Source organism: Leptonotus elevatus, chromosome 16 (assembly GCF_054856555.1).
Source record: "Leptonotus elevatus isolate MCC_2025b chromosome 16, RoL_Lele_1.0, whole genome shotgun sequence".
Taxonomy (NCBI): Eukaryota; Metazoa; Chordata; class Actinopteri; order Syngnathiformes; family Syngnathidae; genus Leptonotus; species Leptonotus elevatus.
This window is the reverse complement of record NC_141254.1, coordinates 15,938,431-15,961,975: the sequence shown is the minus strand read 5'-3', so window position 1 is coordinate 15,961,975 and position 23,545 is coordinate 15,938,431. Positions and strand designations below refer to the sequence as shown.

Genomic DNA, 23,545 nt, shown 5'->3' with positions numbered 1-23,545 from the left:
AATAAGTACATAGAATGTAAAAGAATGAAACTTTTTTTTCTCCCTTCAATTTAATGGACACTGTCTGTGGTGCTTTGCATTATTAGCATTAAGTTTCACAAGCCTACCACCAATTCTTATTTTGTCTGAGCGAGCGAGCATCTCGGCGAGCGACTTGGTAGTTAGGCGAGAACCCCGGCGGACAAACGCCGAAAGACTGAGCAAGCCGGATTTAGCCACAGCAGCTAAGATTGGCTAGGGGGGAGTTAGTCGGAGGCTCGGAGCGATAGGCCGGAGTGGCTAACAAAAGCAGCTAGCGGAAGAAGCTAGTAAAAGCTAGCTAGAGCAAAGTCGAAGGCGACAAGCAGCGGGAGCCCGAATCACCGGAATCAGCGACGAACACCAGCAGGCCCCAGCTGTGGAAGGTAAGAGCCGGTCAACTCATTGGGTCCGACACTAGCTGCAAGTGGGTTTTTAAAAAGAATGAATTATTATTTCACCATTAGATGACACTAAATATGATACACTATCCCTTGCAAATCTTCAAAAAGTGAATGTCATGTGACTGTACATTATGTAGATTCACAACACACAAGAGTGCATGAAATATTTCATGATTTTATTTTTTCTGATTTTGAATCTGTATAATATACAAATGACAGTTTCAAGTCATGAAGTCGATGATATTGAATTTGTTTTTAGATGCGCCATTCGCGTACCTGTTTATGGACTGAAATGAAAGGCTTTTCAAATGTGAATGAATAAATATGACCAAGTGCCAATTTAAAATCTACAAAACCAACATGTTACTCAACTACAGTCTTGCTGCTCTCTGTCTCATCAATGGAGGCCTCCCCGTCTTCAGAACCAAATCCCGTGTCCCGGGAACTGCTGCTGCCAGAAGGTGAAGGTATTGTTGTCTGGCTCACAGGATTTTCACCTTCATCACATCTTTCGCGGATATTTGGCTCAAATTGACGCCCTTTTATCCATCGGGCCTCTATTTTCTTTTCTTGTAGCTCTATATTGTTAAATGTGTCAACCTCATTTATTTCTTTTTTAACTCCTTTGGGGGTATCAGAAAGCATCTCCTTTCCTTCCTCTGTATTTAAACATGCAGTAACAACCTCCTCTGAGCCCTGAGCAACTGTGATGTCACTTTCGTTGGCTTCGAGCTGCTCTTTTTCCAGCTGAACTCTCCCCTCCTCCATCTTCACCAAATCACTATGTGATGCCAGCCTTGACCCCGCCTCGCCACATTCGACCCCGCGATGCGCGTCCGACTCCTTTTCATCCGCTTGGGATTTTACGTTATCCTCCTCTTCCTCTCCGTGATGCACCGTTATGTCACGTGATGCCGTTTTCTCATCCAGCTGGCTGTTAAAGCCTCGGAAATTGTTTCTGGCGCCGAAGATGTATTTACCCAGGAAAGATGAGCCATCCTTGGACGGCGTGTCGGCTGCAGGGTGGCCCTCGTCGACCAAATGCTGATGGACCACTTTTAGGTCATTGTGTATCCTCATGACGGATTTGTTGAGCTCAGTGATGCGATTACCAATATCTGATGGGGAAACATTGCGGGAATGCATTTGAATGTGTTTTGTTTTTGTGGATTTTCTTCTGATTAAGTAAATAAAAAAAATGTTCTTTACAATAATAATGGTCCAAACACGGTATTCTGCTCAATATTGTGCTTGTGGAATATGAATTAAGCAGCAAAATCCACTTGTTTTATCCATCTGAGGGGGCAGCCATTTTGCCACCGACTCAAGATGATATCACACTTGCTCAGCTACGATCAGGAGCAATCGCAGATCAGCTTGTGAATGTCACATGACTAAAGTCAGAAAACAGGTGAGCTGTGATTGGTCATTTCCAGAAACCTGAGCAACTGTGATGTCATTTTCAGTTGACAGCAAAATGGGCTGAATTCTCAAAAATTCAATGAGAGGTTGTCAAAATTCAGAAAAAAAGTTGTTGTATTCACTGAGAAATACATTATAAAAGCTCTTTTCAAACAGGGAACACTAATTAATGATTAACACAATAAAAACCTTATCATCCACGTAACAAAATCAATAATATGGCTGTCAAGCAGCATCCACTTTTGAACTGAAAGTATTGATTTTACTCTGCCATTAAAGATAATCACTATTTGTGCAATACAGTCAACATTCGTGTGTTACCTTTCCTCTTGGTCTCTTCGAACTCTCTGCGAGCCGATTCAATGTATCGCTGCACCAGAGCTCTGATCACCTGCTGGCGGTACGGAACCTGGCTGTCCTCTGAGCCCTCTTTGCTGGACTTCACATAAAACAACAACAAAAAAACGTTCTAATTACAAATGTAGGTAAGAAAATATATGTGCCAATATTAATTTATTTTGTCACATAAAATCTTACCAAAGAAGCAATTGGTGGGTATTTCGCCGAATTAAAGTTAACGCAGCAGCAGATACGCCTAAAGATACCCCTGAGAGAGGATTCCAAAATGAACACATTGGAAAATATGGGGGAAAAAAAAGATGAAATCCTTTTGCAGCTTGCTTGTTTGACGCTCACCTTAATATGTAGAAGAAAGCTTTTGGCGAAGGGATGATGTTGAATGGGACAGGCATGGTGAGGCCCTCTCGGAAGTAACTGAGATACAGCTTGGATCTGGCAAACTTCCACTCAACATCTGCGTCGTCCTGAAATGATGTTCTGACATCGACATCGGATCGAAATCTGCCTATATATCCACATTGTTTAGCACATGAGACCGTCCGTTCAAATTAGCTTAAGTTAGCTAACATTGGAATGTGGAGGGAAGCACCTGAGCCCAGATTTGAACCCAGAGAGCTTTGCGATTGTGAGGCAGACATGCTAAACAATAGCCTAGCCAGGATTGTAATAGCCTTAATAATAATAATAATAATAAATAGATAAATAAAACATACATTTACTTCATAGTAGGAAACTTCAACAGACCGTATACCTCAATCTTCTGAAAGGAGTTGGTGATCATAGCAATAAGCATGTTGAGTAAGACAATGACAATGACGAGCGTGAAGATGCCGTACAGAATCCGTCCAACAAACTCGGCCAATACAAACTGTGGCATGTCCACGTACTCCTGGTTGGCCACACCGAACATGGTCCAGAACAGAAAGTGGAAAGTCTCATTAAATCTGCAATGAAGAACCCAAACGAAGACCAAAGAGAAGCAAGTCTCAGAACTATCGAATGAATTTGTCTGAGTTCAATGTACTATAGTTCAACGGTGGATTAAAAAAACAATAGTGTACCGTAGAAAGGACAACAACGGATGACAACGTTAGCTAGTATTGCTAGCTAGTATTTCCGCACATTCTCAAGGATGACAGTTAGCTAGTATTTGTTAGCTAGCGTAGTTAGCTAGTATTTCAGCACATTCTCAAAGGCAATTACTGCAGTAGATTAAAAATGATTTGTAACAAATTTGTTAGTGATACTTAAGTCACTACTACTGAAACTATATCAACTGAGTGAAGCTTAAACTCACCTGCCAAGATGCGGAGAAATGACATAAGGGACGTAGACGTTGTTGATACCGCATACGAAGGCCGTTCCAATGATCATCAGTATGAACATAAATCTAAAAGCCACATAGATATAAAATATAAAGACGCATGAGAGGCTTCCAAATAGTAAACGCTGTCACCTCATCATGTCGTCAATCATCTTGCCAATGGAGATCTGGAGCGTTCCCAGGGACTCGTGCGCTGGGAGAATGTAGGCAAGCCTTGTGAAGCTCATCATGCTTGTAACTGCGAACAGAACCTCCGCAATCAGCTGAGGGTCCTCCTGATGCCAGTCGTCGCGTACTGCCGCACAGAAATGAACCTTAGCGGTCTCTCACGGTATGAAGTTATGACCCTGTTGCTTACATACCCGTCTGGGTGAAGTAGGCACACTCCTCCGAGCAATTAGTGTCAAGACAGAGGAAATGACCCTTGAGCACGATGACCACGCGTAAGGCGAAGGAGGCCAAGTACATGCTGAGCACCATCACGTCCAAGCAGTTCCACCAGTCCATGAAGTAACTCCTCAGACCCTCGATCCACACTTCCTTGCACTCGTACCAGAAGAATCCTAACAAGACAAGGCAACTCTCGGCTCGATCACGGGTCGAGTGGTTTAACGGCGCGTGAGAGTGCGCACCCACCGACCACCCACACCATGTGGAAAGAGCTGTGCAGGATGTTCTGCTGCCGCCCCGCAAACGTATCCCGATACAGCTCCATGGTTATGGATTCACCGAGTAATGTGATGAGGAACCACAGATAGGAGGCGGAGTGAAGAAGAAACTTGATCACAGGGATTCTTACGATCTTTCCCACCTGAAGCAGAGAAACAAAAGTATCGTCGAGTGTTATGGTGAGACGGGAGAACTGATTTTTGGTTACTTTAGACTTTGGTGCAATCCAGTAGGCAAGGCAGAGGACGGGCATGGTGAAAAAGATCCCAACAGAGACGAAGAGCTTCCAAGCGGTCCTGCTACCTCTCCAACCCGCCAGGTTGCCACACCAGATTGAAGACAGAACTTGTTGGCAGATGGGGTGGGCCGCAAACTGCACGAAAGCATGACGGATCGACACGTGTGAGCGCAGGACCGAGTCTTCCCTATCTCGTCGCTACACCTTCAGGCACCTGCTTCTGGTTGTAGTTGACAGCGAGGCGCAGCCTTGACAGGTTTGGTATGCCCTCCTCGAAGGCCTGCTCGTCCAAGGCGTCCTGGCTTTCGTCTCCGCAGCTGTTGAGAATGGTGGTCACCTCACTCTGGTTGCGACACATACCCAGTAACTCCACAGCAAACTCTTGACAAAGCTCCTCCAGGCTCAGGTATTGAGGCTGCATGGGAAACAGTGAGTGGCGGATCCGATTATTGTCAAAATCAGCACGCGTGGTTGTAAAAAGTTGCAGTTAAACGTTGTTCATAAGACAAAGAAAGACCAAGGAAGGTCCGTTCAGTGGTTACGGAGAAGGTATGAAGGCAGAACCTGTAGATACATCAACAGGTCCTACTAGACCAGGGGTGGGCACACTCGGTCCTCGAGGGCCGGAGTCCTGCAGGTTTTGGAGGTTTCCCTTCTCCAACACAGCTGATATAGCTCATCAGCAAGCTCTGCATAAGCTTGGTAACGATCCCGTTGATTGGAATCAGCTGCGTTGCAGCAGGGAAACCTCCAAAACCTGCAGGACGCCGGCCCTTGAGGATCGAGTTTGCCCACCACTGTACTAGACACTATTAGAAAACGTACCTCTATGGGACTAGCCCAGAACATGGGAAACTTAGAAAATGTTTGATACTAAAAACACTTCAGAAAATGTTCTGGTTCTGGAAACTTAAGACTATTTTTACATAAGCTTAAAACTCAAGAGATAATGTCGGTCAAAGCAGATCGCAGACTCAGCCCCCGTGAGGCAGACGTTCTAACCACTAGTCCGCCGTGCCGCGATAAAGACTCAGCGAGCACTGACCTTGAACTCCGGCTCCTTCCGAGAGAGTTTGCGCAGCTCGCTGCTGAGACTGAAGGCGCTGAGCATGGCGTCGTCAGAAGTGATGGAGAGGTAAGCGCGGCTGGCGATGCCGCGGTAGGTGTTGATGCGGGACAAGGAGAACTTGAGCAGGTCGTACTGACGCCCGTTGCGGCACTCCAGACAGGCGCAGGAGATCTTGTGCGGCCACGGGATGACGTGACCCTTTTGCGTGAGCATGGTGACGATGTCGTAGAGATCTTTCTGGCACGCCAAGGTCAGCGGGGTCACGCCGGGGGCAAACTGCGAGTTGTCAATGGAGTGGTCAAAGATGGCTTGAGAGAAGGAGCGCACGTCCATCTTGTTTCCTTTCTCCTGATCCAGGCGGTCCAGCAGGAGCTTGACCACTCGCGGCTGGTTGGTATCCACGGCAACGAGCAGGGCCTCGTGAATCTGCCGGAAGTCGAACTTGACGCCCTGGAGGAGGGCGTCCATGACGCAATCACTTCCCAGGCGGATGGACAGGTTGAGGGCTTCCCTCCAAAGGCGATCTTCAGAGTCGTCCAGCTGGCGGACGATGCCATCGCCCGTCTTGAGCAGGCTGCACACCAGCTCGAATTTGCCTTCCCGGATGGCACCAATGAGCTCGGGGGGGAACCGCATTTTCTTGTTCATGATCTCGCGCCATTGATCTGGCTGACATAGTACAGGTAATATTAGCACTGCTTTCAATGGTTCACTCGTGCATTTATAGCAAATGAAAGGTGGCTGGAATAAATGAAAATATCGATCGAGAAATTAATTTGCGATACCGCTCGTACTCATTAGAAGAACGGGTGAGCTGGAGCCTATCCCAGCAGACTAAACCTCGACCAGTATCTCCACTACCATAGGCTTTGCTCTGTTCCATCTTAGCTTTTACTTTCAGACAGTCTATTGAAAACAGACAAGAAATCTTTTTTTTTTTTTTACTACAAATGCCTACTAGATAAATAGGACTACTTACTGTGAGGTTTTGCATCCCTGATACACACAGTCACGAACAAATTTGGAGCAATTGCAGTTCCACACAATCTAAACGGATGGAGATAGACAAGTGAAACAAGCACTTTGGCGCTCTGTGAGCATGTGAAGCGGTCTGCAAGGAACCCGCATTTCCATCAGCTCCCCATGGGGATCCGGCCAATTAAAATGTAACCTGTTCAAAGTGTTTCTGCTTAAACCGTGGCCTCCTCCACAGAGAGGGTATCAATTAAGGTGGTTGTTACTGCACAGGCGGCAGATGTCAGCATTCCCTGAGGAACACCAGGGAGACATGCAAAACAGGTTGCAGGATTTCTCTCTCTCTCTCTCTCTCTCTCAGGTTAAGGGGTGCTGAGTAAATAATTAAAACATAGCCTATATTATAGAATATCAAAATTCTGAAGGTGCTTAGCCTAAGGGAGGCTACACAAATCAAAGTCAAAATGGCGGTCTCCACTCAATGAAAAGTATTGGACTTTGGATCGTTGTAATTTGATTTGTGAGGATTATTTTGATTTCAAAATGTGATGAAATGTCGTTTGACTACTCACTACTATAACAATCTGCCTGGTTTGTATGCCAGTCAATAGTCACAGGCAAAAGCAATTCAACGTGCTGTTTACATCGTGTAAAGGAATTATTTCTAATGCCCAGATGTTTGTTTTTTATCGTCAATAGGGTGAATCAGAATAGGCCTAAACCCCGCTTTTAAAATAATGGCTACGCCCTTGTAACAACTAATCCAGAATGCAGTTCACATGAACCTAAATGACAAATTACAGTTTAAAATGAGCAGAAATGCAATTTGTAGTCCACTAAAGTGAAGACAGGCTATTTATCAGACTCATTCCACTAGGAGGCGCTAACAGATTGCTAAAAACAGAAACGTAAAGGAAGTTTCATTTACAGATGCAAATTTCAGTTTTCCTTCACCAAGCAGCTGTTTTTATTGGTTTGTACTGTAAATGAAATAACACTCGCATCTGGCAGTGGCGTGACAGATGTTATACAGCAGAAAGAAAAAAAACAGTCATTTGTGACGTCACGTGTTAGTGCAAAGAGGAGCTAGAGGGAAGTGAATGCTGGTACAAAAAAAAATCCCTAGAACAAATAATTACTTTAAAGGAAATATTTCAAACAATTTTGAGAAGTCGCTTAAAAAGCAATGTTTGATTTTAAAACTCTGATAAATTACAATTCTATAATTTTTTTTTTTTTTTTAAACAATGGTAGAACTTCATTTAACTAGCAAAAAGCAAAACAACTTGGACACTCGTAGTTACTGAACACTATTTTTTTTTTTCAAACAGGTTCAAGAGGGGCTTCAATCCTATGCAAATTCCTATTAAATGCAAAAATTTAAAAACAATTGGATGATGAAAACACCTTATGTTTTTCATGTCTGAAAAATCAGAACCCTGAAAATGTTCAATTCAAATAATTGTTGTAAAAAAAAAGTCCTGTACGTTTATAGGGCTGTTAAATCCTCTAAATAGATACAGCAGAAATACAAAGCCTCATCCATGGTACTTTAAATAATGACATTTGTGTGCTAACTTGGTCAATCCTAAACAAAGACACATCCCTAGTTAGTTTAGACTTAGTTATTTTTACTCTCCTGTGCAAAAAGATTATAATAATAATTAGTTGTACAGGTGATAAGCCACATAAAAGGTGTACACAATTTGGAAATGTTTTCTCTTAAGTCTCTTTTTTTTTTTATATTAAAAAACCTGCCATTAGAAATGGGTCGACTTTTGATATCCATTGTATACCGATTTAACAAATGTTGCATCACGTTTGAAAAATCCACACCTCGCACCGTGTCTCAGTGCTGCGTCGAGTGAGTCCAACACAAATAAAAATCTAACGCACAATCTCATATGGAACAACAAACAACAACTGTCAAGCTAATATTCACATATTATTCCATAGAGCAACATATTTTATAGATAAACATTAAATACAAACTAAAACCACACACTAAATGTACAAAAAAAAAAGAAGAAAAACTCGCATTCACATTGTGACCAACAGTGCAGATTTTAGAGTTGCTCCTTTTGGGATTCCGCATCTGCCTTCATCTTCTGCTCCTGCATGCGACTGCGGGCGGAGGCTGCGTAGAAAAGTAGCCGTGTATGAGCAGTGTTCGCTATTTCATCAAGTTATATTTCAGAACATGAATGCAAACAAAGAGCGGTTGCTTACTCAAATCATTGAGCCTCTGGATCAGTGTTGAATCTCCATCAGATTTACTATTTATAAAAAATAAAATAAAAAATAACATACATCAAAAAACGTTTTCAAAGAATATGAATTCTTCTGATGTCATTTTCTTTCATGCCACTCCAAGGCATTTTTCCACTGACCTTCCATCAGGCTCATCTTGCCCATCAACATCAAATCGTAACCTCTTGAGAAGTTTGGGCGTGCCTCCGTGATCTGAGCCTCTCTTGAAGGAGCGCTCGCCGCTGCTAACCATCTGGTTGATCTTTTGGAAGCGATTAGGCGTCTACACGTGACAATGAAAAGAAGGAGGAGAAAAAAAAAGTCGTTGCAATCATGCATCAAGACAACATCACGGGTACCCAAAACAAAAAAGGAGCATACCCCGAAAGATTCGCCAATGGAAACCAGCATTCTGCAGAGAGACAAACGAGATCGGTGAAGCAGTCGAGCGGATGCCGACATTGAAGCGGCAACGACTGTGAGGTGCTGCTGACCTGCTGCGGGGAGTCATGATGCCGGGGGAGCGCGAGCTCTTCATGGGCGAGACGTACACGTTGCTGCTTCCGGGCAGACGCAGAGGCGAACTGGGAAATTTGTAAGGGCTGCGTGGGATTTGCGGGATTGGGGAGAGGGTCGGCGGCTGGGGGAAAACAAGTAAAACAGACAGACTGTTGGAATATTTACAGTTGACTAATTCCCTATTACTACTACTAGAGCAGTTTTTCGAATTTAATATATTTTTTTTAACAGTACAGGCTTTATATAGCCACAGAGCAGATTCGTGGGCGGCCATTTTGTCTCCTTAATCTTGTGTTTGAAATGGTTACGAGCTTTTGGCTCCAAAAATTTTATTTACAATAATTTCTATCTAACCCCACTGGTCTAAACACGGTATTCTCAATATCTCAATATTGTGTTTGTGGAATATGAATAAAGCAGCGAAATCAACCTATTTTTATCCATCTCAGGAGGCAGCCATTTTGTCACTTGCTGTCAACTGAAAATGACATCACACAGTTGCTCAGGGCTCAGTAATTGTCCAATCACGGGTCATGTCTACATCACATGATCAAACTCACAAAACAGGTGAGCCTTGATTGGTCGTTGCCTGAGCAACTCTGATGTCATCTTGAGGAGACAGCAAATTGCAAAATGGCCGCCCCCCTGAGAGATATGATACAAAAAAATGGGTGGATTTTGCTTCTTAATTCATATTCCACAAATGCAATAATAATAATAAAAATTATTATTATTTAAAAAATATATATTATTATTAATAATAATAATTATTATTAATAATAATTATTATTATTATTAATAATAATTATTATTACTAATAATAATAATTATTACTAATAATAATAATAATAATTAATAATTAGTATTATTAATAATAATAATAATAATTATTATTATTATTATTTACTATTATTATAAATAAATAATAATAATGATGATAATACTCATTATTATTATTGTAAAGAAATGATTGTAAATTTTGGGGTTGACTTCCCATTTAAAAAAACTTCACTTCAAAACGAAGAATTATAAGTGTCAAGTATGAATTGGTGATGAAATTCATATTCACCTAAAAAGGTTTGAATTTTGACCAATAAATCGTTATTGTGCAACAAGAAGCCTGCATAGCAAATTGTCGCTGCTTGGTGTAAACGGGGAGCAATTATTGGGAAGGAGGGTGTCTTACTCTTGTTGACGCATACTGCAGGATGTTGGTTTTCAGCCTCTGCATGAACACCTGGTTGTAGAAGACTATAATGGAGTCGTAGTGGCCCTCTGTGATCAACACGTGCTTGAAAGTCTGCAAATTAACATACGCGTCAGGTTACATTAAGAACTCTAGAGGGAGAGGGCAATAAAAATTTTTTAAAAAAGAGGCTTGTTGAAAGACTGGATCACCTCCTGGCAAGTGTTAGGCATGTTCTTGTAGGATGACACGATGGCCTTAAAACGCAGATCCACACTCTTGACTTTGCATATGGCGTACATGGCTGACATCATCAACTACAAGAGAACACGAGGAGTGAGATGCTGAGTGGATGAAACGTTCAAGACCGTCGAGAATGAAAATTGTCAGGCTACCTGGTCCAGGTGGCGATCTCTCATCAGCTCGTACTTGTGCTGCAGGGTGTGCTGGAAGAGCGTCCAGATGATGGGCTCCAGCTCCGGATGGGACGACAGGAGATAAGAGCAGAGCATCTTCAGTCTGGTGTAGGCGAGGCGGTACACTACGTGGAAAGAACCGGACATGAACAGTTTCACCATGTGACAATTCCGAGTTTGTGAAAAAGCTTACAATGACATTTCTCTATTCAAATGTTTTTGTGCCGAGTCATACATTTCTTATAGAAGAGGCTTAGTGAGTTGGACTTGAGGTGCCGGGGGTTCTGGCCCACAGCCTGGGGGGCAGGCTTACTCGACGGTGGACTAGCACCTTGAGAACCAGGCGGGGCGGGGGAGTCAGGCGGCAAGATGCGAAGGCACGGGCGAACGGGGGACAGATACCTGACACAAAAAAATTTAGCCAAATTAAAAAGGTAAAATAATATTTTAAAAATAATAATAAACATAATAACAAGGAATTATATATATTCAAATTTAATAATATTATTATTATAATAAAATAATAATAAGCGTAATAAAGATCAATATAATAACAATAATAATAATAAATACAAAATATATAAATAGTTAACTTAATTTAGCCCTTCCAATCCAAGAGTTGAGTTAGCTTGCTACACTTCCCCTTCCTAACTGAATCAGATCTCGAAATGCGTACACTCAAAGTGACGAGCTCATAAAATGCATGCTTCTGATTCACGGTGGTTTTGCAACATTGACGTGTTGGCAAAGAGCGAGCCGGTAAGACTCACAGGTCGGCGGCCGTGTGGTTGTGCTGCAGCGGTTGGTTGAAGCTCGCGGTTGTCTCCGCTTGTTCTACTGCGCCGCCCTCGTGCTCCTGCTTCAACAGCTCGAAGAGCGGCGAATCCTGGGACATGCAAACAAAAGCAGCTTTTGAAAAGCGATTGCAGACTCAACAAGAAAAGCTGAGACCCAAAAAATGTGTTAAAAACAGCTGTCAGACCTAACAACAAAAAACGTGGCCGTTTTTTTGCACATTGCTGTCACGGGTTTGAAACCATAAATAAGCAGATGATATTTTTAATACTGGTTTATTTATCTTACTTTTTATAGGTCTAATATTCAGTATCTCGCTTGGTACTTTATCACTACTTGTATTAATTAAGTCCAGTTCACTCATAAATAAATAAATAAAAAAAAATTCAAAATACAAATATTTCAATATAACGCACACACTACGTGACTATCCGCATGTAAACCGGCACGAGATGAGCTCACGAGGCACTCGGGTGTGGTTTCCAGTCAGCAGCTGCAGGTACAGACCTGCAACTCGTGTGTTCTGCTGATTCAATGACATTTGTCAGCTTCAACTTATAGCCTTCGGCGACACATGGTTTGGTATCAAAGTCCAGTGTTGACCTTTTACTAACAGATCAAATACAACAGCTAAGACAAAAGGGTAATCCAGATATTGTGGAATAACAAGTTCCTGACATTAATATTTGTTATTTAAAGTGCAAAAACACAAGTGGGAAGGCTTTGGCCCGTGTGGAGGCTCCTCCCCTTTCCTTTTGTCTCGAGTCGTCTGACACGCGAGCAGCTTGTAAAAGACCTTCAGACCGAGCAGAAGTGAAACAAGGGGATCGCACTTTGTTTTTGTGCGGGCTGGCGGACCCACCATTTGACTTTTAAGGAACAGGAACAGAAAATCAACCGGAGAACAAAAGTGACCAGAATGAGCGCTCCCCTATTGTTGACAATTATCCATGGCGCGAGGACTCACACGTTTGGATGACGCAAAAGGTATTTAGTCGAACCCCTTCAGCCTTTTGGCTCTATTTTTCCCCCCTCTCAATGCAAATGCTGGCAAATGGATCGTTCCAGACTGGTGGTTAAACAGGTTTTTCTTTTCTTTTTTTTTGGGGTGGCAGGCGATGAACGACTCCACTCTGTGAACGTTGCAGCTTGATTTCAAAATGTCGAACAGCACGCTGGGCGCCGCTCTGGCGAAGTGCAACAAGAGCGACGACTTCAAGTACCCTCTGTACAGCGCCGTTTTCAGCCTGGTGTTCGTCTTCGGCTTCCTCTTCAACCTGGCGGCCGTGTACATTTTCGGCTGCACGCTGAAGCTGAGGAACGAGACCACCACGTACATGGTGAACCTCGTCGCCTCCGACTCTCTCTTCGTCCTCAGCCTGCCCTTTCGGATCGTCTACTTCATAAAGCGCGAGTGGCTGTTCGGCAGCGAGCTGTGCAAGATTTCCGTGGCGCTCTTCTACACCAACATGTACGGCAGCATCCTCTTCCTCACCTGCATCAGCGTCGACCGCTTCCTGGCCATCGTGCACCCGTTCCGGTCTCAGAAAATTCGGACCAAGCGGAACGCCAAGCTGGCCTGCGTGGCGGTGTGGGTGCTGGTTCTTTCCGGAAGCATCCCCACCGGGTTCCTTCTGGATACCACGTCGCCCAAAAATGTCAACGCGTCGTCCAACTACTGCTTTGAAAACTACTCCAAGAACCAGTGGAAGTCGGAGCTGTCCAAGGTGGTGATGTTCATCGAGACGGTGGGCTTTGTCATCCCGCTCGTGGTCAACGTTTTCTGCTCGGCCATGGTTCTGCGCACCTTGAAGAAACCTCAAACCCTCAGCCGCGGCGGCGGCATCAACAAAGCAAAAGTGCTGCGGATGATCGTCGTGCACCTGCTCATCTTCTGCTTCTGCTTCATCCCTTACAACGTCAATCTCATGTTCTACTCCCTGGTGCGGACCAAAGTCCTCAAAGGATGTTACGCCGAGCACGTGGTTCGAACCATCTACCCCGTTTCGCTGTGCATCGCCGTGACCAACTGCTGCTTCGACCCCGTCGTCTACTACTTCACGTCCGAGACCATTCAGAGCTCCATCAAACGCAAGTCCACCGTGTGGCACAACGGCGTCAGGCTCCTCGACAGATTGCAGGGGGACAGCGCGCAGGGCAGCCCCAACGCCGCGCCCAGAAGTCGGACGTTGAGGCCTCGCGGGAACGACTTCGCAGACTCAAAGAGCTTACAGTTGAAAGGGAACTCCACTTTGTGAAACTATGAACGGCTGGAATTGGACAAAAAAAGACATTGGACACTAATGAGTGGGACCAAAAATGAGGACATCTGGCTGGATTAATACGTCCACTGATTTGTGACAATGTGTATGAATGAATTGACACGCTTCTGAAAAAGTTAATTTTTTTTTGCACATGGAATGCAGTTGTCTTCAGTATTAGCGTCTTCTTTTTTTTTTTTTTTATGTACTTGAGGCCTCTACAGACTTTCAAGGCACTTTTGAGTGCTACACCCTCAGACAGCTTCATTCTGAAAGTAAATAAATCAGTTAAGACTTGACCATAACCTGATAAGAAGTGTTTTTTTTTTTTTTCTTTTTTTTTTTTTTAGAAATGCATCAGTCAACGTGTAACCAAACTATAAGTCTAGACAACTGAGTCATACATTCGCTTACGCCACGACTGTTAAGTAGCTGAGGTCACAAACGCACAATGGCGCAAATTAGCTTTCAGGTGTGCTCAATGATTAACAAAACCCGAGCACTAGGCAACAGGTTAACAACATTACAACTGGTCTTAAGCAAACAAGTGAAGTGAAATAAAAATCAGGCATGCTCGGGGCCGCGTATGTGTCAAGAGTCAAAATGAAACGGAAGGAAATCCTATCATGAATATCGAATCAAATACAAACTCCAGATGATGAAAATATGAGAAAACCCTTCAAATTGGCGACTGACAAGAAAGTCTAGCGGACCTGGTATAGCTTTGAATGCATGCGAAAAATAGTCGCCTTTTCTTGCCGAAGCTGCGTGTGCAAGACTTGAGCGCTACAACATTCCTGTCAGGAAGCTTTGCCTCAGGTTCTGCTCTGACATGGGGGGTAACGCCCCCCCCCCCCCCCCCACACCTGTAAAACATCAGCATGCGAGCAACAACACGCCCCGAGAAACGTTGTCGGATTCCTGACCAAAGTGTATTTCACACAGGCAGGAATGCGGGCAATAATATTGATACATGCCATTAATTCCTATCGAACAATACGTCACCATTGGTGATCAAATATACGTCTCTTAAAATGATGATGTCACTATGAGGCCTGTCTAAATGTATGCCGTTTTACATTGTGTGTTAGCATTAGGCTAGCAGAATTTCCTTAACTCCATCCATCCATCCATCCATCCATCCATTTTCTGTACCGCTTGTCCTCACAAGGGTTGCGGGGGTTGCTGGAGCCTATCCCAGCTGGCTTCAGGCAGTACTCATAACATGTAATTCTCTGATGTTTAAGTTTGACAGCAAACTTTAACTGGGAGATGCAACAAAGCTTGAGGCCTCATTTTGGAAGAATTGTTCATTGACTGCCAAACTGCTGCCTGTTGTGACGCGAATTGAGTTTTCTGCCAGCATCTGGGTTTGTTTTGTGATGTACCCGCATTTGCAATCTTTGCAAAAAATGGCAAATGGCATTTACAAAACCACTTCTTACTCTCCCCATCTTTCTTGTGAGGTGTGCGCAACCACTCACGGCCAACAACGAGGCGCTCTTTAATGCTATGAAATTAATAACGATCAATTTGCAAAGAAGGTTGGAAATATATTCCCTAGTTTATTGATCTCGTCAAGAGATAGAGGTTGTTATGTTTTTATATTTTAAAATAAATGGCGTAGATTCCTGAAAAATGAAAAAAATACAATACCAATAACTAAAGTGTCGTTTTTTTCTTCTTCTCACTGATTTGTATTGTGGAAAGCATCTTAATTTTAATAACATTTTAACAATGTTTAAATCCACCGTGATTGGCTGGAGACCATGACAGGGTGTACCCTGGACTCTCATCCTAAAACCATAATAAGGGCAAATGCTATGAAAAACGTTACAATATTTATAACGGGAGGTAAATCACAATCAAATTATCACCTTATCTAAAAATCCTAATGATAAATGTGTTTTTGTAAAACATCACGATTAAGCCCTACGGTGTTTTTTTAGGCTTTTGCTCAAAAATTGCATACCCAAAATAAAAAGAGGAAATATATGTGTAGTATATGTTACGGGTTAAAAGTAAATAAAGATGGCACACAGCACAAATGTGATTAGTGCATTGTTTCACACAATTTCTTCTTCAAAGTCCGAGAGGACCCAACTGGCGCTTGGGCTTAAAGGGTTTTTAAGTATCTGGCACAAACTGACCTCAAGCTTTGTTTGCCTCTTTTATGGAAAAAAAACGAAGTTAAAACTTTATTGCCAATAAGGTGTTGTTGACCACCATCAAATATTAAGTAAACTGTCTGTTGCAGCTGCCTGCTTATATCACCTTTGTAAACATACACGTCATAAAGTGGTGGGCCACTTTTTGGCTTCGTTAAATTTTACCTGCCACCGATTTAATTGCTCCAACAGAAGCTCATGATCGTGTTCCACCTTCCATTTTATGTTCTCACGGCATCTGTGAGTCATGGAGCTGCGGAATATCACGGCGCCATCTCTGCCGTGCTCCGTTTTTTGGACAATGGTTTGCAGTATATCCAAAATTATGATTTATAATGAGAGTCAATGTGACCAAAACGGGCATTTTATAAAGACATGTCGTATAAATGTCCCTCTCCCATTTTGCAATAATTTAGAAATTGCCGTATGGTGCCATTTTGAACCTCTACATGTTATGACTATCTGCTGAAATTGTTAGCTTCCCAGCATTTAAATGCATTAAAAGTCAGCCCAAAATGAGACAAATCCCACACCCAGGGGTTAAGAACCACTTTCCTAGACCACTCCAGCCACAAAAAAAAGTACGTCATGTGACCAAAGTCAGCCCGCTTGATTTTGAGGTTAGGGTTCCATAATGCCATCAAATCAACAACAACAACAAATCCCGGATTGGCAATAAAACTGCATTGATTTGACCTTGTTCATATGCAAGTAAATCTTACTCACCGTCTTCCATGCGATATGTTCCATGATGAGGTTCTCGCAGGTCTCCAGATGTTTGACGATGTCTTTGCTAAGCGTCGGATCTGCTTTGATAAAACTCTCGATGACTTTGTAGAAGTCGAAGCCAGCGATGTTTAAAAAGTCCAGTATCCACGGAAAGCACAGGTCCGCTTCGCCCGGGTTGCCACCGCCACGGCCATGATTGTACCCCCCAGTCTTGAAACTGCTCTCTAAAATCATGAGAGGTGAACTGTTAGGGACTTCAGACTAACATGACAGAATCCATTTTTTTACTTTTTTTTTTTTAAATATAAACACACCTCCGTATGTTGCCATGACAACCTCCAGAGCACAGGCCAAGAGTGATGTGTGGAATGTGGAGTCGTTGAGAAGTTTACTGGAATGGACGACAAGTGAATTAAGGTTGCTTCACATTTAACGACTTCCAACAGTCAACTTAAGTAGAAATTAATCAATGAAAAGAAAAAGTTTAAAAATAATTAGTACCTGAAATTTTGCACAGACAGTCGTTTCTCTTCCTACGGAACACCAAGAACGAAAGTTTAAATGCTGATTTTTTTTTTTTTTTTTTTTTGCTTTAGCTCTTGGATCCAAACGTTTTATTGACAAAAGCAGAATTTTGGAATCAAATGGCTAAATGACACTTTTCTTGAAAAGTTGTGAATCGGATACAGTACCGATTTTAGCATGGCCTCCATGACTTTGTAGTAGAGTTTGACACCAAGCGTAAATCTCTGTAAAAAATTAGAAATTTAAAAAAATGAATAAAAAAAAAAAAAAGCATCACAATACATATCACAAATGTTGCACCGCATCTATTCGAGTGTTACTTTATACCTGCTTTCCTAGAGTGATGCAACGCGGGCCAACTGCCTCAGCAAACTTCTGGCTGAATTTGGGTCCCAATGTCTCCAAGCGCTTCAGCACGTCCCGAGTTGGGTCCACGGTACAGTTCTGACAACACAAAAGGAGGCGGGAAGTCACACTTGGGACACACCGGCTGACATTTTAAAATGACTGCAAACATTTGTGGAGAAGCACCTTGAAATAAGTTGCCAAGTTGGTGGATGGCCGGTCGCCACGGGAGGTGAGGTCTCCCCTCAACTGCTGAATGGAGGTCATAGCGGCTCTGATGAGACAAAACAAACAGCAAAAAAATAATATATATTTTTTTAAACTAAATTAAAAAAATAATAATTGTAACTACATAAAAAATATATATATTTAAACGACATAAAAAAAATTTTTAACTAAAAAAAAAAAAAAATGTAACTAAAAAAAATTTTCTTTTTTTAAACTAAATTATTTTACTTATTTTTTTAACAGCAATGATAACATCTATGTTGTAATTGACATGACCTCAACACCTAATGTATGTGGTGCTCACCTGATTGGAGTCTGAGGGATGGGCATGGCATCTTCTTCCAGCATGTTCTTCTTAGGCGTTCTCTCCATTTGTACCCTGGAGAGAGCAAGTATGAATGATTCTTTTTTTCTTTTTTTTTTTCTTCCCGCAATCAATACACCAGAATGTAGTTTAGATTTTAAAATCCTTACGGGTCCACTTTAGGCACAAGAAGTGTCTCATCGCCGTCCAAAAACAGTCGTGCGTCAATGTCCCTACTCTTGAGGTAGTGCTCTTCATACTGTTGGTTGACGCTGCTGGCCTGTGGTGAGAATGAAAGCTGCGGGTTCCATCTCTTAAGATGTTTTTACTACAAATGTACATGTTCAGTATAGGATCACGTTTACTAAAGAGCAACATGTTAACACGCCAACATCTGTATTGATGTGGATCATATTGTAAATTGTGTATTGTATATTTGTTTTTGAAAAAATTATTTTTCTATAGAGGTTTGCTGCAATAATTCGTGTTACACTCTCAAATCAGTTGGTTCAAAAACAACCCAATTTGGTTATTTTTGGGTTGTTGTGTTTTTTTACCCAAAATAATTATTAAAATAACCCAATTTGGGTTAAAAATGGGACCAACCAAAATAAATAAATAAAATCAACTGGGTCATTTTGTATTAGAAAGTTGGGATGGGTCCATTTTTTTTTTACCCAAATTGGACTTCTTTTTTTTTTTTACCCAAAGTAACCCAATAAAAATAACTAATATTTGACTTTGTGTCTAAAATAGGATTAATGCGCTACTTGGGTCAATTTGACCCAACTTTGGGTTGTTTTATATCAAAATAATACAATTGTGTGTTTGTGTTGTACATTTTTGTTTTTGTTTTTATCAAATAAACCAAATATTGAGTCAAATTAACCCAAGTAGCAGGTCGGTCCAATTTTTGACCAAAATCTGGTTATTTACAATGAACCTGTTATAAATGCGTGAAAAGTTGATGAAATGAATAATCCACAATAACAACCAATTTTCCAGTGCCGTTTTGTGGGCTATTCATTTGACCCAATTTGGGGGGGGGGGGGGGATAAATAACTCAAAAAGTTGACCAAATTTTATTTTATTTAACTGTTTTGAAGTGTATTATTAAAGGTGAGGTTGGGTATTTGGGATGTTTTATTTTCTGTTGATAAACAGAAAGGACAATTTTCATTTTTTCATATGACCTCAACCGTGCCAAGTCGAAGTGGGTCATCTACAATAAGTCGCACAGAAATTGTCTTTATGGAGCGTTGTAATAAGAAATGTGTTCATCAAACGTACAATGTTAGCAAACAGTGACGTGTCATCCGCATTAAAATCCAGAGCAAACATTTCCCTGACAATAAACAGCCATCACGCGCTCACATGGTCAACAAGTGCGTTGGACAGTAGGAAGTGAGAATTAACATAAATAATGAGAGCACAGTGAGGCTTAAACAGCCCTCACAAGGCGTACCTGAGGAAGACCAGGAGATTTGGGAAGATCCAGTGACACCAGGAAAGCGCAGAAACTGGTCTGGTAGACATTTTTCACCTACAAATGCAATTAGCATGAGGAAGCACACACGGGGGTCAAACGAAGAGTCTTCAAGATGACGTTTATCAAAAAAAACGGGGAGACGCAAACCTCATCTATATTGCATTCGTTTTCCATGCACAAGGTTTCAAGCAGCACCGCGTCGGCCTCTGGCTCCGCAGGTCGCACTTTGGCGTTGTTCTGGTTGCGACGAGATGTTCGCGTGACGGGGATCTGGACTTTGCTGGCGGCCGATCCTGACAACGACAATAAAGGCTTGATTTCGTAAAAAAAATTCCAGACTGTAAATGTACAATGTTATAAGGAAGTCAAGTTTCATCCATAGGCAGAAATCCCTCTGGGTCAAAGGGCACAAAAGCAAAACCTCCTAACATAACATTGTAAACATTTTCCATATCAACGCAAATGCGCAATCTGCAAACTTACGGTAAAGAGGCTGCAGTAGAGCCGAAGGGCATCGCTTGATGAATAACTCCAGCGTGCACAGCAGCAACTGAAATGATATGACCAGGTCATCCTCCATCTGCAAGGCCTTTCCTGCACGAGAAACATCATCACAATATGGAGGTCCACTCTTAGGCAACAAAAAAAACAAAACAAGCATAAGCACCAAAACATTCCAATCCAGACACCGGAACCAAAAAGGAAGGACGAGTGAGAAAAATAACTCGGGAGCAAGATGGAAATAATTCCAACAGCGTGACCTGTTTTTAAAACACATAACTCACCTTTTGCCAAAAGAAACATCGTCCAACAGGTGCGTAGGATCTCAGTCTTCCTGGAAAACCAGACAGTCAACCTTTTTGAAAATCTGCAATGTAACGTTTTAAGCCAAGCGAGAAAATGTTGCAACTTACTTTGCCTCGGGGGCCGCAGCAAAGATCCTTTTGCATGTCCTGAAACAACAAGTATGACATTAGAAAAAAAACGATTTCGCCTTCAAACGACGCCCGCTACGCGCGTTTACTCACTTCTCAAACCTCTGGTAAAGAGCCAGGGTCACGTGGTATTTGTTCTCCAATCGTGTCAGTGCCGAATTCACCTTGGTGCTTATCGTGTCCAAGTTTACGTCCAACTTCCGAACCAGAGCCACGAACTGCTTGACGCTGAAAAAGTTGTGCCGAAGGAGAAACGATTTAAATCAACAGTTTTTGCTCTTAAGTCAACATGTCTCAGTGTAATGCAAATGCAACAATAATACAAACATATAATGTACCTTCCTAAAGGCATAACAACATTATGAAAAAGCATAACTTTTTGGAACATGTTGGACAAAAAAAACAAAAAAAAACGGTGGAACAAAATGATATAACAACAACAACAACAATAATAATAAAAATAAAGATAGAACAACATACAACTAGACTCAATTTGAGAAAATGTCCAATCAACACAATTTATTTGCAGGCACTGCTGAGGAATTATCACAAGTACTTACTTCATAGAGACTGCTTTTAAGACCTGAGTTATGGTGAAGGAAGCAACATCCATGTCGGTCACAACTGTAAACAGACAGGCACCCCACAGCCTTTTTTGCTCTTCCTAAAGTGAGATGTTAAAAAAAAAAATGGCACACTTTAAAACTTTTTGAAACTCACAAATATTCATCTCGCTGCTATTTGGCCAAAGGGAAGTCGATAAATTAGCAATGACACAAGTGCCTGCCATCTTTGTGGAGTTTGCACACCAAAAAAAAAATGAAATGAGCACTTCAAATTTCTTTAAAATCTCCTGTAACAAATACATTCAGAAAATATTGTCTGCTTACACTGCTTTTCTTAACAACAATCTTCCATTTGCGCTATTTAGTTATGTCGAGTTTTTAGGGCTTGTGTCGGTATTTGAAAGATGACACTAATTTTGACCCATTGATGTCTCAGAATTTCGGCCGGCCCGAAAAATTGGTGGATATTTTTAACAGAAAGGGGCTCCCTGAGTAGAAGACAAAGTGGAAGGCGCGAAGAGAATTCTGAAAAACAATGAAGTTATACCGTTTTTACCATATTTTGTAAAAGGGGAGATCATTTGCACTTTGACAGATTTTAATTTTGGGGTTGAAATCCTGTCATGTTGGCCTCTGTTTGAATGACAAGAGCATTTCTTTAATACGTACAGCAAATTCATCCAGGAATTCCTGAAGACTTGTATACATCTTCCAAGTACGGTCGCAAACCAGATCAGACACCTGCAGGTTCTTGCACAGAGCAACAAAGTCAGCATCTTTGTCCCTGTGCCTAGAGAGTGGGGAACACAAATGATATCAACACGAAATCTGCAAATTCAAATCATTTGACTGTCTCGTGAGAAATGATCTTTGTAAAGGCAGGTGTGTTGCCGCTTTCACAGGTTTGTGTTAGTATAATGTGGCGCAATAATGTATGTTTACTGTGAACGTATAGGCCTCGATTAAAAAAAAAAGAAAGAAAGAGAGAGCTCAGTTTATTCTCCAAACGATTTCCAAAGGTCAACGACAGTTTTAATAGAACTTAAAACGAGCGTATTCATTTACGATGCACTTTCTAAATTGTAATTTAAATGATATTTGGGTGACTTACTTTTTAACCGAGAACTCTGGAGTCGTTTTAATGTCCGGAGAGGAACTTTCGGATCTCTTTTTCGGCTCTTTGTTTTGGATCGTCCCGGCACTACGCCTCTTAGGTGGCATCCTTCTATCCGGCTAACAAACGAGCAGATATATGGCGAATATTTTGTATATGTCAACCTGACGGTGCAGATTCGTTTTTTAAATACTGAATTTAAACCCCAATCTAGCGGGTGTGTTTCGATAACACAAAACATGGATGACTTCCGGAAACCGTAGTTTAGTGTGTTCGATTTGTTTCACAGTAGTGCGCGCTGGGTTGGAAATGCCGTCTTAAACGTGCCCACCGCAGTCAATTGGTTAGATGAAAACAAATGTAATTCGTTTAAATTAGCAATGCCATTTATATCACCTAACTATTGTGCAAATTATATTTCAATTACATAACAATACGCATACTGTATTTTATGTTGGCTGTGTAGCGAACCGCAGAATGATGTGACCGGAAAAGAACGAGCATAACTAAAACGATCGAACCCAAACTCATGAGACAAAACCGCGGGAAAGTGTTTACGCAACATCCGCTTATTTGCATTTATCCCGCCATTTGAATTTGTACGTCACAAAGAACAGAAGGCTTGTCTGTTGTTTTCATACACCTAACGCCACAAGTCAACTCATAGTAATACTTGTGAATAAACGAATCTTTTATTTGTGGTATATGTGGCAATTCTACACAAATCAGCACGACTTATTCTTTAAACTTTCTTTATTAAACCATGTACTGTCGCTTACATAGGGAAAAGTGAAGCCACCGGAAGTGCCTTGGCGGCCATCTTACGTTGCCATTTTCTCAGTGCTTATTACATTGATTTTTGTGCGGCGTTTTCATGCTTTTTCTCCCCCATCCATGCAGTTAGCGTCGCGCCGAAACCTCATAAGTCACAATTTGGTCAGCCCACACGTGTTGGTGTTGTTTTCATAAATTATTGACCAGTCTTAAGTGTTGAAAATGACTTGCTCTCTTTGATGGTGCAATGTTATTGCATGAACAAAAATGCCGTTTTGGGGTATCCTGAAAAGTGAGTAGAGGACAGATGCAAAGCAACGCCAACGATAGTCCCTAGTAAACACTCACTTCCTCGTTCTTGTTTGTCAGTGGATACTTTGACTCACTACTACAATATTAAAATATATACATAAAAAAAAAAACAGCACATACTGCAAAACAATGACAGAGATTGTCATTCCT

The 23,545-nt window shown here is 41.8% G+C and overlaps 3 protein-coding genes across 3 annotated transcripts; 1 reads left to right on the top strand and 2 right to left on the bottom strand.

Annotated features, from left to right (window-relative positions):
- Window positions 1–663: 663 nt before the first annotated feature.
- LOC147160978 (short transient receptor potential channel 2-like) lies at window positions 664–6,556 on the bottom strand. Its single transcript, XM_086098758.1, has 13 exons — window positions 6,484–6,556; window positions 5,481–6,173; window positions 4,650–4,850; window positions 4,406–4,570; window positions 4,165–4,339; window positions 3,891–4,091; window positions 3,661–3,823; window positions 3,502–3,594; window positions 2,956–3,148; window positions 2,541–2,668; window positions 2,382–2,451; window positions 2,166–2,283; window positions 664–1,540 (listed from the first exon to the last, which is right to left on the bottom strand). Exons 1-13 carry the CDS (start codon window positions 6,496–6,498, stop codon window positions 786–788), a joined length of 2,970 nt encoding a protein of 989 aa, XP_085954884.1. The 5' UTR covers window positions 6,499–6,556; the 3' UTR covers window positions 664–785.
- An 866-nt stretch (window positions 6,557–7,422) lies between these two features.
- On the bottom strand, window positions 7,423–22,557 carry rb1 (retinoblastoma 1). The gene is made up of 27 exons (XM_086098896.1): window positions 22,307–22,557; window positions 21,865–21,985; window positions 21,190–21,293; window positions 20,723–20,857; window positions 20,609–20,647; window positions 20,480–20,529; window positions 20,178–20,288; window positions 19,842–19,987; window positions 19,671–19,748; window positions 18,376–18,485; window positions 18,206–18,280; window positions 17,860–17,947; window positions 17,656–17,772; window positions 17,496–17,552; window positions 17,305–17,336; window positions 17,118–17,194; window positions 16,801–17,027; window positions 11,621–11,736; window positions 11,086–11,252; window positions 10,830–10,975; window positions 10,647–10,751; window positions 10,435–10,548; window positions 9,224–9,369; window positions 9,111–9,141; window positions 8,870–9,012; window positions 8,709–8,755; window positions 7,423–8,616 (listed from the first exon to the last, which is right to left on the bottom strand). Exons 1-27 carry the CDS (start codon window positions 22,414–22,416, stop codon window positions 8,546–8,548), a joined length of 2,763 nt encoding a protein of 920 aa, XP_085955022.1. The 5' UTR covers window positions 22,417–22,557; the 3' UTR covers window positions 7,423–8,545.
- LOC147160977 (lysophosphatidic acid receptor 6-like) lies at window positions 12,411–14,695 on the top strand. The gene is made up of 2 exons (XM_086098897.1): window positions 12,411–12,632; window positions 12,761–14,695. The coding sequence occupies exon 2, from the start codon at window positions 12,806–12,808 to the stop codon at window positions 13,901–13,903; it is 1,098 nt and encodes a 365-aa protein (XP_085955023.1). The 5' UTR covers window positions 12,411–12,632; window positions 12,761–12,805; the 3' UTR covers window positions 13,904–14,695.
- Window positions 22,558–23,545: the final 988 nt, after the last annotated feature.

Excerpts from the sequence above, each read along its gene's own strand:
- LOC147160978 (XM_086098758.1), bottom strand. Across the intron at positions 4,851-5,480 it reads GGAAGGAGCCGGAGTTCAAG|CCTCAATACCTGAGCCTGGA; the intron begins GTCAGTGCTCGC and ends TTTCCCATGCAG. Across the intron at positions 3,824-3,890 it reads TGCCTACTTCACCCAGACGG|TACGCGACGACTGGCATCAG; the intron begins GTATGTAAGCAA and ends TCTGTGCGGCAG.
- LOC147160977 (XM_086098897.1), top strand. The coding sequence starts at position 12,806 with ATGTCGAACAGCACGCTGGGCGCCGCTCTGGCGAAGTGCAACAAGAGC.
- rb1 (XM_086098896.1), bottom strand. The coding sequence starts at position 22,416 with ATGCCACCTAAGAGGCGTAGTGCCGGGACGATCCAAAACAAAGAGCCG. Across the intron at positions 11,737-16,800 it reads AACATATCGCATGGAAGACG|GATTCGCCGCTCTTCGAGCT; the intron begins GTGAGTAAGATT and ends TGCATGTCCCAG. Across the intron at positions 9,013-9,110 it reads CCATTGGCGAATCTTTCGGG|ACGCCTAATCGCTTCCAAAA; the intron begins GTATGCTCCTTT and ends TGTCACGTGTAG.